The sequence below is a fragment of the Dromiciops gliroides genome, chromosome 2 (assembly GCF_019393635.1).
Source record: "Dromiciops gliroides isolate mDroGli1 chromosome 2, mDroGli1.pri, whole genome shotgun sequence".
NCBI lineage: Eukaryota > Metazoa > Chordata > Mammalia > Microbiotheria > Microbiotheriidae > Dromiciops > Dromiciops gliroides.
The window spans coordinates 564396195-564410990 of record NC_057862.1 but is presented as its reverse complement, the minus strand read 5'-3'; the positions used below and the strand labels follow the sequence as shown (position 1 = coordinate 564410990).

The window sequence follows — 14796 nt, the reverse complement described above, 5'->3', positions numbered from 1 at the left end:
TCCCTTTCACTAAAGTGTGGCCCTATAACTTAATCAACTGGACCATGATAGCACCATTTTATTATCAAGACACCCAATATCATATCTACTCTAGGAATCTAGTGAAGAAGATATGCCTTTGGGAAAACATTCTTTTTTTGTCAATTTCCAGATATAGCATGCTACCCCTTAAAGCATGTGCAGCATGACATGTCTTGTTCTACAATTAAACATAAAGATGTGCAAACTCAAAACCAAGATGCTGCCTCTTATGTGGTCTAGGAATGCACTGGACCCTTGTCTCTTGCCTACCACTCCTTTGCCCTTTTCAGTATTCTACAGGAGCACTCACTGCAGTAACATGGACCAGTGTCGCTCTTATTACTTCACCTGTTTTATCTTTTGTGAAATTGAGCCTTTAGCCAGAATTGTCTGAGCTGCTACTCCAGCAATCCGTTAACTGTAAGGCTGCTCCTTGAGCTCATTTCTCTCAAGTAATTTGATTCTCACGTGCTTTGGGGATTGCTTTTTTGGTTGGAAGGAGGTAGAAGGGGAGGCAGCTGTAGAGGCTGACAAATGCAATTTTGAGAAAAAAACCAAAATACCACCTGTCCCCATACCTTGATGTTGTGGGGGCAGGGTTGGACAAAGAAGGGTTTTTTTTTTTGTTTGTTTGTTTTTAGAACTTAACAATTTCACCTAAACTCTTTTTCACATAAGTTCAGAAGCTGGAATTCTTTTTTTTCCCTTTGGTTTATTAATAAGACCTTTTGTCTTTTAATTCACCAAAGATGGAAACAACTATGTTACTTTGAAAAAATGCAATTCTGCTATTAAAATTCAATTTGGAGCAAAGCAGATATAACTGCTAATTTTTTTAAAATCATAATGAAAAATATCTTCTAGTCTAGGGTGTTCTAAGATACCTCAGTGATGAAAATCTTACAATAAAGATGCTTTATAAATGCATATTATTTTTATTACATTTGTTCATGTTTCTGTAAAGAGGGAAACAGCACCAAACTATTCTCATTAGAAAATTTAAAAGAAGGAGAGATGACTTTAAAAGGTAGATATTCACTAAATCTACAGAGTTGAAGATAATTTGATTCTTTAAACTACTTCCAAGCTATTTAGATATTTATAGCAATTGAGTTCCAATTTGGTTGCTATGTTCACACTGAAGGCTGGTTAGTATGACAGCAGCTTTCTAAATAATGTGCAACTTACTCCAGGATTTACAATTCCATAAAATTGCTGGTATTTTATCACAGCTTTGGGCCAGTGCCCTGCTGAAGAGAGGGGAAGTACAACTCTTTCAGGTGAATCTTGCTAGGGCAAAATTGTTCAGCCAAAAATAAACCCATTCAGTGCATAAACAAAAGTGTGTTTTAGGTAAGTCAAATTTGCATAAGCTTCGATCTCCAGAGCAGTTGTATAACACAACTACTTTGAAAGATACATAGAATAAAAACAGAAGGCAGATTCAGTGTTCTTAAGCTGCTGAGGTAAGAAGTTGGGGAAGAGGAAGGATTGATAAATCAAGTGATTAGGATTGATGTCATTTTTGAATGTCATTTAAAAATGAATATTTTAAAATGATTGCTATGAATACATAGTGATAATAATGATAGACTCTGAGCCTTCTAATAATATGGCCAAATGAAAGGTTATGTCTAAATCCAACTCGTTTGCTCTCAAAACAGTAAGAAATGCATCAAATGAAGTGACAGAGCCAAGTTGAGAGACTGCTGAGTACTAAGTGGGTTAGCTGATGAGATACATATTATGACCATGACAATTTCCTTTTTTGACATCTCTGTTCCAGAAAGAATAACAATCTTCCATCAGCTGTCCAAAATATCTACATTATATATTTTCTTTCTTCCAGCGTATAGGGGTTAAGAAAGAAAATATTTCTTACTAGCTGTGTGACCCTGTCTGTGTTAACCCCAATTGCCTCACCAAAAAGAAAGAAAGAAAGAAAGATTTTATCAATGACTTAGATAAAGGCAAAGATGGCATAATTATCACTGCAAATAATACAATGCTGAGAGGGAGAGTTAACATACTGGATAACAGTACTGAGCCAAAATTGATAGGTTAGACCATTAGGAGAATCATCTTCATAAGTACAGGATGGTGGTGGTTTGGTTAAACATCATTTGTTCTTCAAAGGATCTGGAGGTTAATGAATTACAAGTTCAATAAGAGTTAACAATGTGGTGTGGCAACCAAAATAGCATCTATGAATTAAGGCTTTATGAAGAAAGGTATAGCATCAAGAGACTTGGAGGTAATAGTGCCACTCTATTCTACCCTCATCAGACATTATCTGGATTATTGTATTCTAATCTAAATACCAGTCTTTAAGAAGAACAATGATAAACTAGAAAGTATCCAAAGAAGGATAACCAGAATGATAAAGAAGCTTGAATTCATGCCATATGAAGGTCAGTTGAACAAACTTGATATATTTAGCCCGGAGAACAGAAATCTCAGGGATTCATAATATCTGTATTTCAAATGTCTGAAGGATTGTAACATGGAAGAAAGATTAGCTGTGTTTTGTTTCATACCATTGTACAAAATAAGAAATAAGGGGTATAATTTGGAAAGACTTGATATAAATAAGGATTCCCTAGCAATTAGAGTTTTGTAAAAATAGAATTGGCTGCTTTGAGAGGTAGTGGCTTCCCCTTCTTTGGAAACCTTCAAGTACAAAGTAAGCAACTATTTATTGATTATGTTATAGTGAATATTCATTTCCTGAGGCGGTTATAACAGATGGGCACTGAAATCCCTTCCAACTCTCAAATTCTGTGTTCCCCACTTACAAGCCCCCAGCTTTCTTGTGATGAAATTTTTTCCCAATTTTACCCATTATTTATCAAATTAGGCATCATATATTCTTATATATAAAATAAAATTTGGTAAACACTAAAGGGAACTATGTTAATCCCTTTTAAGAAGATCCAGTTTCTCTTTCATCCTTGGATTTATTTATTCAGGATCTTCTTGCCTTTGCCACCAGGCTTACACCAAAATAATCTTTTCTCTCAGAACAAGTCCATGATCTAGCAGAAAAAAAAAATCAGAGTCAAAGAACCTAAGGTGGGGGTGATATTCTCTCATGATAAACTGAATATACTCGTTAGGAAATTCCTGCAGCAAAACTACTTTAGCTTACAAAAGAACTGAGATGCATGAGAATTTGAAACTTACCTACAACCAGGTAAAGTCTTAGATGTAGAGCCAGAGAATAAAATTAAAGAGATGTCAGAAAGACACAGTTTATTCAATGAATGGTAAAAATATGATTTTAAATGGATCAACTGCTGAGGACAATATAAACTCTTACTCTTTATTTCAGTAGGACTAAATGATAAATTCTCCTCTCGAGTATAGAGTGGCCAGACTTGGCATAATGTGTTCCAAAAATATAGAGTGTGATCATAGCAGCACCAGATCCATTTCTAGTACTCCTACCCTGAAAGTGGTTTTGGGACCATCTGCAGGAATAATACTAATAATAACTCTCAATGAAACAACTGATTACTATGAGTTTTAATATTCCACACACAATGCATTACCTAGCAATCTTTCCTATGAACATGCAGCTGACCTACCCTGAGTCTGAAGAGAATTACAATTATCTATAGAGCACAAATGCTGACACAGTTCATAGATCCCAGTGTTTAGCATCTCTTCTAGCTATGTTTAGGCATTAATAGATTGTATGAAAGCATATGAGCTGCAGAATACTGACAACTCACAGTTTGAGATTCAACTTTGATGGTAAGCAAAGGTGCAAAAGATATATGATAGGAAATAACATGCCAATGGGATATGATGGCTTTGTATTTCTTAAAGTATTATCCAACCATTTTGGAGAGCTATCTGGAATTATGCCCAAAGTTATTAAATTACCTATATCCATTGACCCAGCAGTACAAGTACATGTTCTATTTTCAGAGATAATTAGGGAAAAAGGAAAAGAACCAACATGTTTTAAAAGGTTTACAGGAGTTCTCTTTTTGGTGGCAAAGAGCTAGAAATTGCAGGGAACCCATCACTTGGGAAATGGCTGAACAAGTTGTGGTATATGATTGTGATAGAATACTAATGTGCTATAATAAACTTAAATAAGATCAGTGATTTTAAAAACATGGAAAGATTTGCACAAAATAATGATGAATGAAATGGGTTGAACCATGAAAACATTGTTTATAGTAATAGAAATATTGTTTTAAGAACAACTATGCATGATCAATTTGGCTATTATAAATAACCAAATTAACTAAAAATGATATATGAAGAAAGATGCTATCTGAATCCAGAGAAAGAACTATATACACACCTCCTAGATAGATAGAGACCCATATATGTATATATCTATGTGTATATATATATATATACATATATATACACATCCAATTAATATATACATGTGTAAAATTATCCTATATATTTCTGTATTTCTATTATTTGATTTTTTATTTCTATTTTTCATATATCCTTTTTAGTTAATTTAGTTATTTATAATAGCCAAATTAATCATGCATAGTTTTTCTTAAAACAATATTGCTGAGACAGCTAGGTAGCACAGTTGATAGAGCACCGACCCTAGATTCAGGAGGACCTGAGTTCAAATCCAGCCTCAGACACTTAACAATTACTAGCTGTGTGACCCTGGGCAATTCACTTAACCCCAATTGCCTCACCAAAAAACAAGACAAAACAAAACAAAAAACCAAAAAACAATATTGCTGTTACTATAAATACAATGTTTTCATGATTCTATTCATTTCGGTCTTCATAATTTCATGCGTCTTTCCATGTTATATATATATATATATACACACACACACATATATATCTCCATACACACACATACACACATACATATATATATATATATATATATATATATATATATATACTTATATGTATATGTACCTCAGTCATCCCAGGACAGGTCAGGAAAGTCAGTGATCAAATGAAAACTCATTTGCAAATCAAAATATTTGTATAATTATTTTTAATGAAGCAAAAAAAACTAGAAGCAAAGTTGATGCCCATAACTTCACAAAATATGAATATTAATCATATTTCATCACAAAAATGATGAACTGAGAAATTCAGGGAAACTTGAAATGATTCATATAAACCAATACAGAGGAAAAAAAGCAGAATAGGGAGAACATGTTGTACAATGATGTAAATGACAACATCACTAAAAGACATCATATGTTAGATTAAATGAAATGATCCATCTTTATTAACAATACTAGTATTGAAACATACTTCCCTCCTCTTGGTAAAGTGGAGGTGGACAGCAAGTTCAGAATGTTGCATATGCTTGTAATGCACAGTTAGGTTTTTTTATTCTAGATTCATTTTCTTTGCTATAAGGGACAGTTTTATGGAGAGGGGAATGTTGGGAAATGATTTGAAGAAAAAACAAAAAAATCAATGAAATATTTTTAAAATAATATAAAATGTAAAAGTAATAAAGGGTTTTTGAATGAACTGATCTAACAAGATAACCCTCACCTTTTGTATTTAGAGTATATTCCAAACCAGTGGGATGGAAAAATCAAAGGCAAAGAAACAGGAAAAGGAGTGAGAATGAGAAAAGGTGGAGCAGTCTAGTTTAGCAGGAATTTTGAATATGGGAAAGGAAGTAGTTTATTAGGCTGGAGAAATCAGTTGGAGGAGCAGCTAGGTGGCACAGTAGCTAGGACACTGGCCCTAGGTTGAGGAGGACCTGAGTCCTCCTAACAATTACTAGCTGTGTGTGACCCTGAGCAAGTCACTTAACCCTCATTGCCCTGCCACCCCCCAAAAATATAGAAACTAGATTATGGAGAACCTTTAATGTCAGCATTAAGAATTTATAGTTTATGCTATAAAGAATGGGGAGCCACTGAAAGATTTTTTAGTATAGTTGTGACATAACTATAGTGGCATGTTAAAGAAAATTTTTCTGTCAATGGCATGGAGAATAAATTTTTAAAAAACAAGGAGGGACAGCTAGGTGGCACAGTAGATGGAGTTCTAGCCCTGGAATCAGGAGGACCTGAGATCAAATCTTGCTTCAGACACTTACTAGCTATGTGACTCTGGGCAAATCACTTAATCCTGTTTGCCTCAGTTTCCTCATCTGTAAAATGAGTTGGAGAAGGAAATGGCAAACCACTCTGGTATCTTTGCACAAGAAAACCTCAAATCCTAAAAGGAGTCATTAAGAGTCAGACATGACTGAATATGACTAAACAAAAAAAATATCCCTATCACTTACCATAGTGGCTTAAAAAAAGGTGTGGGGGAGGGGAGGGGGTAGACTGGAGGTAAGAAAACCAGTTACTAGACTGGGATAAAAAAAAAAGTATGAGTAAAAGAATGAGGGCCTGTATTAGGGTGATTGAAGTGAGAGTACTTGAGGGGGCTAACTTTGAGACATATGGAGACACTGTGGAAACAAGACTTGATTGGATGGGTGGAATGAGTGAGAGGGAAGAGGTAAACATTAATCTTTTAGGTTATGATTGGGGGATATTAGGTGGTGTTGTCATTAACCAAAACATAGAAGTTTGTTTGAGGGACAAGTTTATTCCCTAGTGAAAAGTGCAGGGAAATCAGGACTTTTCTTGATCTGTTTTCTCACCTATAAATGGGAGTTCTGGCTCTTATCAACCTTGAAAGGTTGCAAGCTTAAATACCAAATCAAAATGAGTAATATACATTTTTTTATTATAAAGGACCTCACATGTTTGTTTTTTTAAAAAGTCATTTGGGATTTCTAGAAATAAAATTAGATTTTTTTTTTTGGTCAAACTTGCTTATCTGTGCTGGTGAATAAAAACACCACAAAAACAAACTAATTGGCAATTCCAATTCTTTTCTAGACCTTGATGTTCTCCTCTGTATTAGAGACTAGAGTCAGTTAATTTTAAGTTCTTTTAAAAGATTTAAAAGATTCTTTTGAAACACTGCCCATGTCCAGAGGAAGGATAACTTCTAAGCTTTGATCCAGGCACAACAATCCTTTGTCCTGACTCTGGAGACAGAGCTGGAATGAGAATGCAGTCACATCATTCTTAAACTTTCCTTTGACTCGAGAAATTCCTCTTGCTAATTTTCTGTTCCTACTCTTGATGCCTTAGGACAAGGCTCAGGGTCAGGACCTACATGGAGGTAGGATTGCTTCTGAAAAATTTATGAAGTTGTCTTTCTGTTCACAAATAACTAATAATCAACTATACTTACTATTTGTAAAGTACCTCCTTAGATTATTGTGATCTTCACCTGATTATTAATGTAGATGAAACTTCTTACACCTTCAATCTCCACTTGCTTTCTTCAATTTCCTCAATTTTCTCAAACAGGAATCTCCTTCTCTTAGCTCCAGACATTTTCATTTGTTGTTCTTCTGACCTAGAACTCTTTCCTTTCTAATTTCCATTTCCAGACTTTTCTGCCTTCTTTCAAGTCCTATCTAAAATCCTACCTTCCACAAGAAGTCTTTCCTGATTGCCCCTAATGCTAGAGCCTTCCTTCAAATTGTTATTTCCCAATTATTCTATGTACAGCTTGTATGCATAACATTGTCTGCATATTATCTGCCTTTTAGACTGTGAGCTCCTTGAAAAGAACAGGGATTGGGGCAGCTAGGTGCACAGTGGATAGAGCACCAGCCCTGGAGTCAGGAGGACCTGAATTCAAATCTGGACTCAGATACTTAACACTTACCAGCTGTGTGACCCTAGGCAAGTCACTTAACCCCAGTTGCCTCACCAAAAAAAAAAAAAAAGAACAGGTATCATCTTTGACCTTACTTTATATCCCCAGTGACAGTGCCTTGTACATAAGAGGCACTTAATTAGTTTTTATTGACTGATTGATTATAGATTCATGACAATATTCATCAAAGATTTATAGAATATGGGAGAAGAAAACCAGAGGTGGTATTTGAACCTAAGTCTTCCACCTGCAGAGCCAGTTTTTTTTCTTCCATACTCTCATATTGCATCATTACTTTTCTTTTATTACACTTTAAGTTAGCCTCCTTCACCCTCTCCTCTAAGATAAGGCAAATGTGGCACCATGGCATGCAGAAATGAGGGAGAAGAAGGAAAAGGAACCTAGTAACTTCCAACTCCCCATTGTGGTCTCCATATTTCTTATTTCAACTCTTCACTGAAGGTAACAAAATAGAACAGCTTTATGATTTTGTGCCTGCAGAAGCAGAAAACTTTACAACTTTCTTCCAGCTATGGAAGCTACACTGAAAATGAATACTTATAATGGTGCAAGGTTTGTAGTTCATAGTTTAGTGTGATTTTGGTACTTTCAAGGAAACTGGGATTGGTAGAATAGTTATCACACTGTAGAAGGTCTTTTAAGCTGCAAGACTTTTCTCTTCCCATTAGAGTATAATAAATTCCTTCAGAGATGAAGACTAAATGTGGCTAAAAGGGTGTTTTAGCATTCCCTGTCCTAGATCCAGATGTAAAACATTTTCATCATGAAAACTTCTGATCGAGCAGCAGGACTAATGACTCTTTCTGTTTCTAAAATCAACCATAGTACTTCAAGAGCTTATCAGGAAACCATGGCTTGTGCCTAGGCACACATCTACACTCATATAATCTTGATCTGCCATTCTCTCTGACTATACATATCATTTCCATCCTACCAAATGAAGTCCCAATTCTGGCACTTGCTTAATGTCTTCCCAGGTCACTCTTGCCTAAAGTGATCAATCTCTCCTCTGAATTCCCGTAGCACTTATTGACAGTAGAGTGGATTGGGTAATTAATCACATCATCCCTGTGATAGCTCACATTGCTTTTTGCTACTATTTATTTTTTAAAATTTTAATTGTTTTAATATTTCACAATGATTTGTTCTGTCTCCAGAGCTACATTACAAACTCTCTGAGGGTAGCAACCATGTCTTTTAATGTCTTTGTATCACTCCACAGTGCTCTTTATGTAGTATAGATTTGTTCTGACTTTATTAGAGATGTATTCATATGGATAAAATGTTTTTTATCCTGGGTAAATTCTATTTTCTTTTTATCTTTGCTCTTCATGTAGGATTTCCAAATGAGCCAGCTGCAGCCATAGCCCTAACCACCATCAAGGAATGGCTGAACAGGAATCATCATGAGGTAGGAAAAAAACCCAAATATGCTTGTGATCACAACTTGTGATGCTTGATATACAAAAACAAAATTAATTTACTTCTGTAAATATGTTAGAGATTCTCGGTGTTGAGACAGGACTTTGAGCCGCAGCCTCCCAGCCCTACCGTCCTAGTAGCATATCACTTAAACAATCATAGCTGCTTGCCATAAGATTTAGTTGACTGTACCAATTGATATTGATTGTGAAGAAGGAGGGAATGACCAGATTAAGTGCACCATGATCTGACTCATGGTGCTGAAAGTTGCATAGAGAAAGCACGAGATGGGTTTTTTTCTGAATAATAAATAGGTATAGACTCGTTTTTGTTGTCTTAATTTGGTCAGAAATAAAGTTCACCACAGCATTGCAACCAACATCTTTGCAGGCAGGGTGTACTCTGTGTTCATTAATTTTTAGGTATCTTATACTCCTCTTAGTATTTTTTTGTTGTTGTGACTAGTTATTTCCTTAATGTTAGATCCTAGTGGGAGATTTCAAAAGTCCTGGATTTCTTCCAACTAATCTGTCATGGTGGTGATTTTTTTTTTTTTATGAAACAAAATGTTTTCAACAGTGTACTCTCCATGCCTCCTTTTCTTTTCATTTAAAACAATCTTATGGGATGTATTCAGCAGTTGGACTGGAGAAATGCTGAAGGGAAGGAAGTGACAAAATAACTGGAGGCAACTCTGAGTCTTGCATTTTAGACATTTGGCAATTTACATATTATGATAGCAAGCAGATTTCAAAGGATGTGCGATTTAGTGCCTTTTTCTTCTAGCATTATTTTTTCTTCCTAGACTGCTGTATGAGTTGATTAGGGTTACACTGTTATCATAATGAAAGAATTGTATTCCTGGTTATTTGGGACTGTGGATAGTTTTTTTTTTTTAATATGTATAGGAAGGATGAATTTTATGGAAATGCCTGGTTGGCTAGTTAGGCTTTTGGTGCTCTCTTGAGATTGAATATTCCTGGGTGCTTTCCTTGGTTTAAAGGGACAGCAATTCTGTGATCTGTTAATTGCTGCAATGTCAATATCTGTAAAACAGGTAAGAACATAAGAAATTTCAAACAGAAGGAAGCACCATCTGGCTGTGCCTTCCTAACTGTTCCCCCCCCCCTTTCCTTTTTAAGGGGCAAATCTGACAATTCCAATTTAGTTTCTAATTGCTATTTTGGTAGCTTTCCCCAAAATAAACAAATTAATGTGGTAAGTCCAGCCATTATTGATAACCTAGTTAGCTCACTTGTCAAATCATAGTGCTGAGAATGCCAAGGTTATGAGTTCAGTCCCCTTGGGGGCCACTTAGCTATATTTTGTTCCTCTGGACATGGATGAAACTCCTAACCTAGACCAGCCACTTAAAAATATCTACTGGAGCTTATGAAGGGAAACAGATAAAAATTGAGGGATCAGCTCAAATCCTTCATCACCTGGATGCTACAGGAAGGGAAAAAGCCTAAGTAATGTGCTGGTAGTAATGCACTAGGCTTAGAGTAAAGAAAAACTGGGTTCAGATCTTGTCACTGATGCTTACTATCTGAGTGACTTTGGGCAAATAACTCAACTTTTATGAGCTTCAGGTTATTCTCTAGATTTATCTACTCAATAATAGAAGGATTGGGTATCTACTTTGGTGGAGGGAATCCCAATAGTGTTAATTCTCTTCCCTGAGAAAATTACAGATTCTTTGATATTCCTTTGCTCAAAAGGGTGGACCTGTCTACAACCCAAATTAATAATTCCTCAGCTAGATTTCTTTTTGCTTTTAGTGACATTTAGTAAGTCAGTATTAGTAGAAATCCCCAGTATATTCCCTTTGCAATTTCCTTTCTGTTCTCACTGTCTTTGTTGTTTGCCTTCCAAAGGAGACATTACTCAAATAAATATTTTTTTTTGTATGGACTCCGTAGTGTTCTCCCAATGAGTTGATCACAGTGTATTTATGGATCAAGGCCACAAAAACAGATTTTGTTGAAGAAATGCCTTCATTTGACTTCTAGTTCTATACCCCAACTCTGCCATCACTACCACCAAAAAAAAAAGTAAATAAACTGAAATGCTTTAAGAAGCCTGTTTCATGTAGACAATTTCTGCCAGTGCATTAGTGTAAGTTAGTTTATATGAAAATTCTCATCATTTTCACTTTTGTACCCTACTAGAGTTGTTAAGCACATACATAATAGTTGTAAGAAATCACTTTCATGGTTAAAGGGATGAATAAATATAGCATAATTTCTTCCTTCACTGGTCACTCTTCCCATAGTCAGAGCAGAAATTCGGTATTCATGTCTTAGTCTCATTTAACTGAGATCATTGAGATTCTTACCATATGACTGTTCCTGCATGACATGTCACCAAATAAAATACCTTTTGAGTTTTAGAGCTCTGTGAAATGATACTTAATTTCATTTTTCTGTATGATTAATAAAGTTATAATTTTTCCCAGGCTAACCTGGCAATTTGGACTAATGAAAAGAGCATTGGATTCCTATGAAGCTGACATTGTTCTGCGCTTACAAGCTATATGAACTTGGACGTGTCTCTTAACCTCTTTAATTTCTTCCTCTCTAAAATGGAATCAATATTGGCATTATGTACCTCTCTCACTAGGCTGTTGTAAGGAAATAATAAAATTATGATAAGCATAAATCTCTATGTACATGTAAGTTATTACTAATTATATGCAAAATGGAGAACTGTAACTAGGGCCAGGGGACTGAGCTTTAACCCAAGACACTGAAATTTAATAAGTGCTGGTAGTATAACAAGAGTTTAGATTAAGAGTGGGAAGCGACCTTGGAGGCTGAATTCAACCCCTTTATTTTATAGGTGGAGAAACTGAGGCAAAAGGGGACAAGTATTTAAGCACTGAGGGGAAAAGTGAGCTTTATACCTAATTGGCAAGAATAATTAAAACCATAGGCTACCAGATGAATCTCTTTTTTGTATCTCAGTGGTTGTATGCCAAGTATACCCTTCCTCAGTCCAGATCTTCTTTGCTTCCAGATTCCCCAGAAGCCCCTTAATGATATTCTTAGTTTATTCCATAGTCCCCCACCCCCACTGCCCATCCCCCATTAGCAAGTGTCACTGTTTTCCATGGGCAGTATTTCAGTTTCTCTTTCCTTTTCATAACTTAATTTGTCTTTAACAAGTTGACATCAGGGTTGACTGATTTATTTCATTGTCACTGAATAGGGCTTCTTAGATTCTTCAAGACAATATAAGGTCTCTACCAACAGCTAGGCACTAATTTATCCCTTAGGGCACCTATATAGGTGAAAGACAGCTTGATCCTTTGCCTCTGGCTTTTTAACAAACTTCACGAATGACCAGAATGGAGAGCATGAAATAGGTCTTTCTCAATTTTTGTGTCATGATCAGTATGGCTCCATTTGGGCTAAAACCAGACACCTCGTGGAGCAGAAACAAAGCCTTAGACATTTATAGGTTCTGCCCCCAGCAGTGAAAGTTTCCTACCAAAGTGAAAACGTTTTTGAAGAATATGGAAAGTAACTATGGATTCACCCAGTTCTGTTCAGCTATATTCAGACACTGACATTCAACCAGACAGCAACAAGGCCTTAAGAACAACCGAAACAATGATAAAGGCATAAACAAGGCTAGAATCAAAATATACTATGTACAAAATTGCTTCTAGTAGTTTCACTTTTCACAAGAAATAGCTTTATTCTAGAGGCAAGTAAGCCAGTAGGGAAAGGTGCCGATGTGGAAGTGAGGGGTGAACAGTGAATATCCCCTTATACAATGAAGTTAGTGTAGCCAGTTTAAATCATCATCAAGTTATTTCATGCATTCTTCATTTTCTATGGTGTCTAAAAATATCTTTCCTTGTGCAATTAGGTGCGCCCCCACCCATTCTTGTCTTATGTGATACCTCTTTAAATCTGGAAGGCTGCCTAAGTTGTTTTTTTCTAATACATTCAGTATTGGACAACCCCCAAGAATAATTTGGAATTTGCCTATTGGCCTGTGGGGTTAATTTCATAGAATGTGTTTTTTCTCAAAGAGTAAGTGGGGGGAAAAAAGAAGAAAAAAAGAGTAAGTGCACCTCTACACTCTGCTAAATGGCCTGATATCATACTGTCTTTCCCATTTTGCTTTGTGGGGAGGCTGTCAGACCCCCTTTTTCTCATTAAGCATTTTAAAAGACTCTGTAAGAACTGTGATTTCTATATATAATGCAAGATATAAAACAATAGTTTATACCTCCTTTGGTCAGGTGATAAGATTTTACAAAATCTGTTATCAGAATAACAATTCATTGAATTTCTGGTAAACATTTTAAAGTTAAATATGAAATAGTGATTTGGGGCTTACTTGAAAGTCATCTTGGTATAGTGGAAAAACTACACTGGTCTTACATTCAAGAGTCCTGAGTTACAAGTCCAGCTGTGACACTTGACAACTCTTTGGCCCTAGAGAAGACACTTAAACCTCTCTGTGCCTCAGTTTTTTTTTTTGTCTGTGAAGTGGGGATAATAATGCTGTTACCCATATCACAATGTTGTTTTGTGGAAAGCACATTGGAAAACTTGTTATTTATTGTTTTTGAGTATTTGCATATGTGGTGTTGTTTAATCATTTCTGACTCTTTCCTTTTGGGATTTTCTTGGAGTGGTTTGTCATTTCTTCCTCCAGTTCATTTTACAGATGAGGAAACTGAGCCAAACAGAGTTAAGCGACTTGCCCAAGGTCACATACCTAGTAAGTACCTGAGGCCAGATTTGAACCCAGGAAGATGAATCTTCTTGACTCCAGGCCAAACACTCTATCCACTGTGCCACCTAGCTGCCTCTTTGTGTATGTGTACATGAGTTTAATTCTACCCTTCTTAATCAGCCCTAAATCTACAATGAAGAGACTATTTTCTTGAGTCTGCCTCACTGCCCAAGTTCTAGAGACAGTGCTACCCCCTTTGTAAATCCACAGAATGATTTACAAGGGTGCTTCCCCCCTCCTGCAGTAGGGAGAATAGTGTTCAATAATTCAGATTTGTCAAACACTTTGAAGGTTGCTAATTAAAGCAGCTGGACAGTGAGGCTGTACAAATTGGAGGCCCAGACACACACCTGAGGTGGGAACCCAGCTGCATCTGGCTGAGTATTGGCAGCAGTATTTCCCAGCATCATTGCCCATTCAAGCACTCCATAGGGGATTCCAAATCCCATCCTCAGACAGACCCTATTGTGCCCCAGGGGGGCAGCATTTCAATGGGGGCAGCCTTTCATTCATCTTTGAAGGCAATGAGTAAGCACAAGACTAGACAGGCTTAATGAATGCCTGAAGTCACGTGCAGGTCACTTGGGCACAGGCCCAGTGCATTAAAAAACCCAGCCGGGATATTTAAGAGAAGAAGAAAAGATTTCTAAGATAGAGTTAGTTATTTGTTCCCTGGTGGCCGTCTGATCCTCCTTTGAAAACAAATTGCCAAATTGCTAATAACATATTAGCTCAAAAAGGCTGGCATAAATAGTGTAATGGGATCCTCCTCGAACCCAAGTTGGAAAGGGCCTTAGTGGCCACCTAATCAAACCCCCTTATTCTACAGCTAGCCAAAGTCAAGTGACTTGCCCAAAGTCATATGGATTGCAA

General features: G+C 36.3%; 1 protein-coding gene across 3 annotated transcripts in view; it reads left to right on the top strand.

Moving 5' to 3' along the window:
• Nucleotides 1-14796, top strand: part of MACROD2 (mono-ADP ribosylhydrolase 2) — a 2303223-nt gene that overhangs the window by 1584696 nt on the left and 703731 nt on the right. For all 3 annotated transcript variants that reach the window (XM_043982733.1, XM_043982732.1, XM_043982731.1), the window contains exon 8: nt 9084-9157. In XM_043982733.1, coding sequence (XP_043838668.1) covers nt 9084-9157 — 74 coding nt within the window. The remainder of the gene's footprint in view (nt 1-9083; nt 9158-14796) is intronic.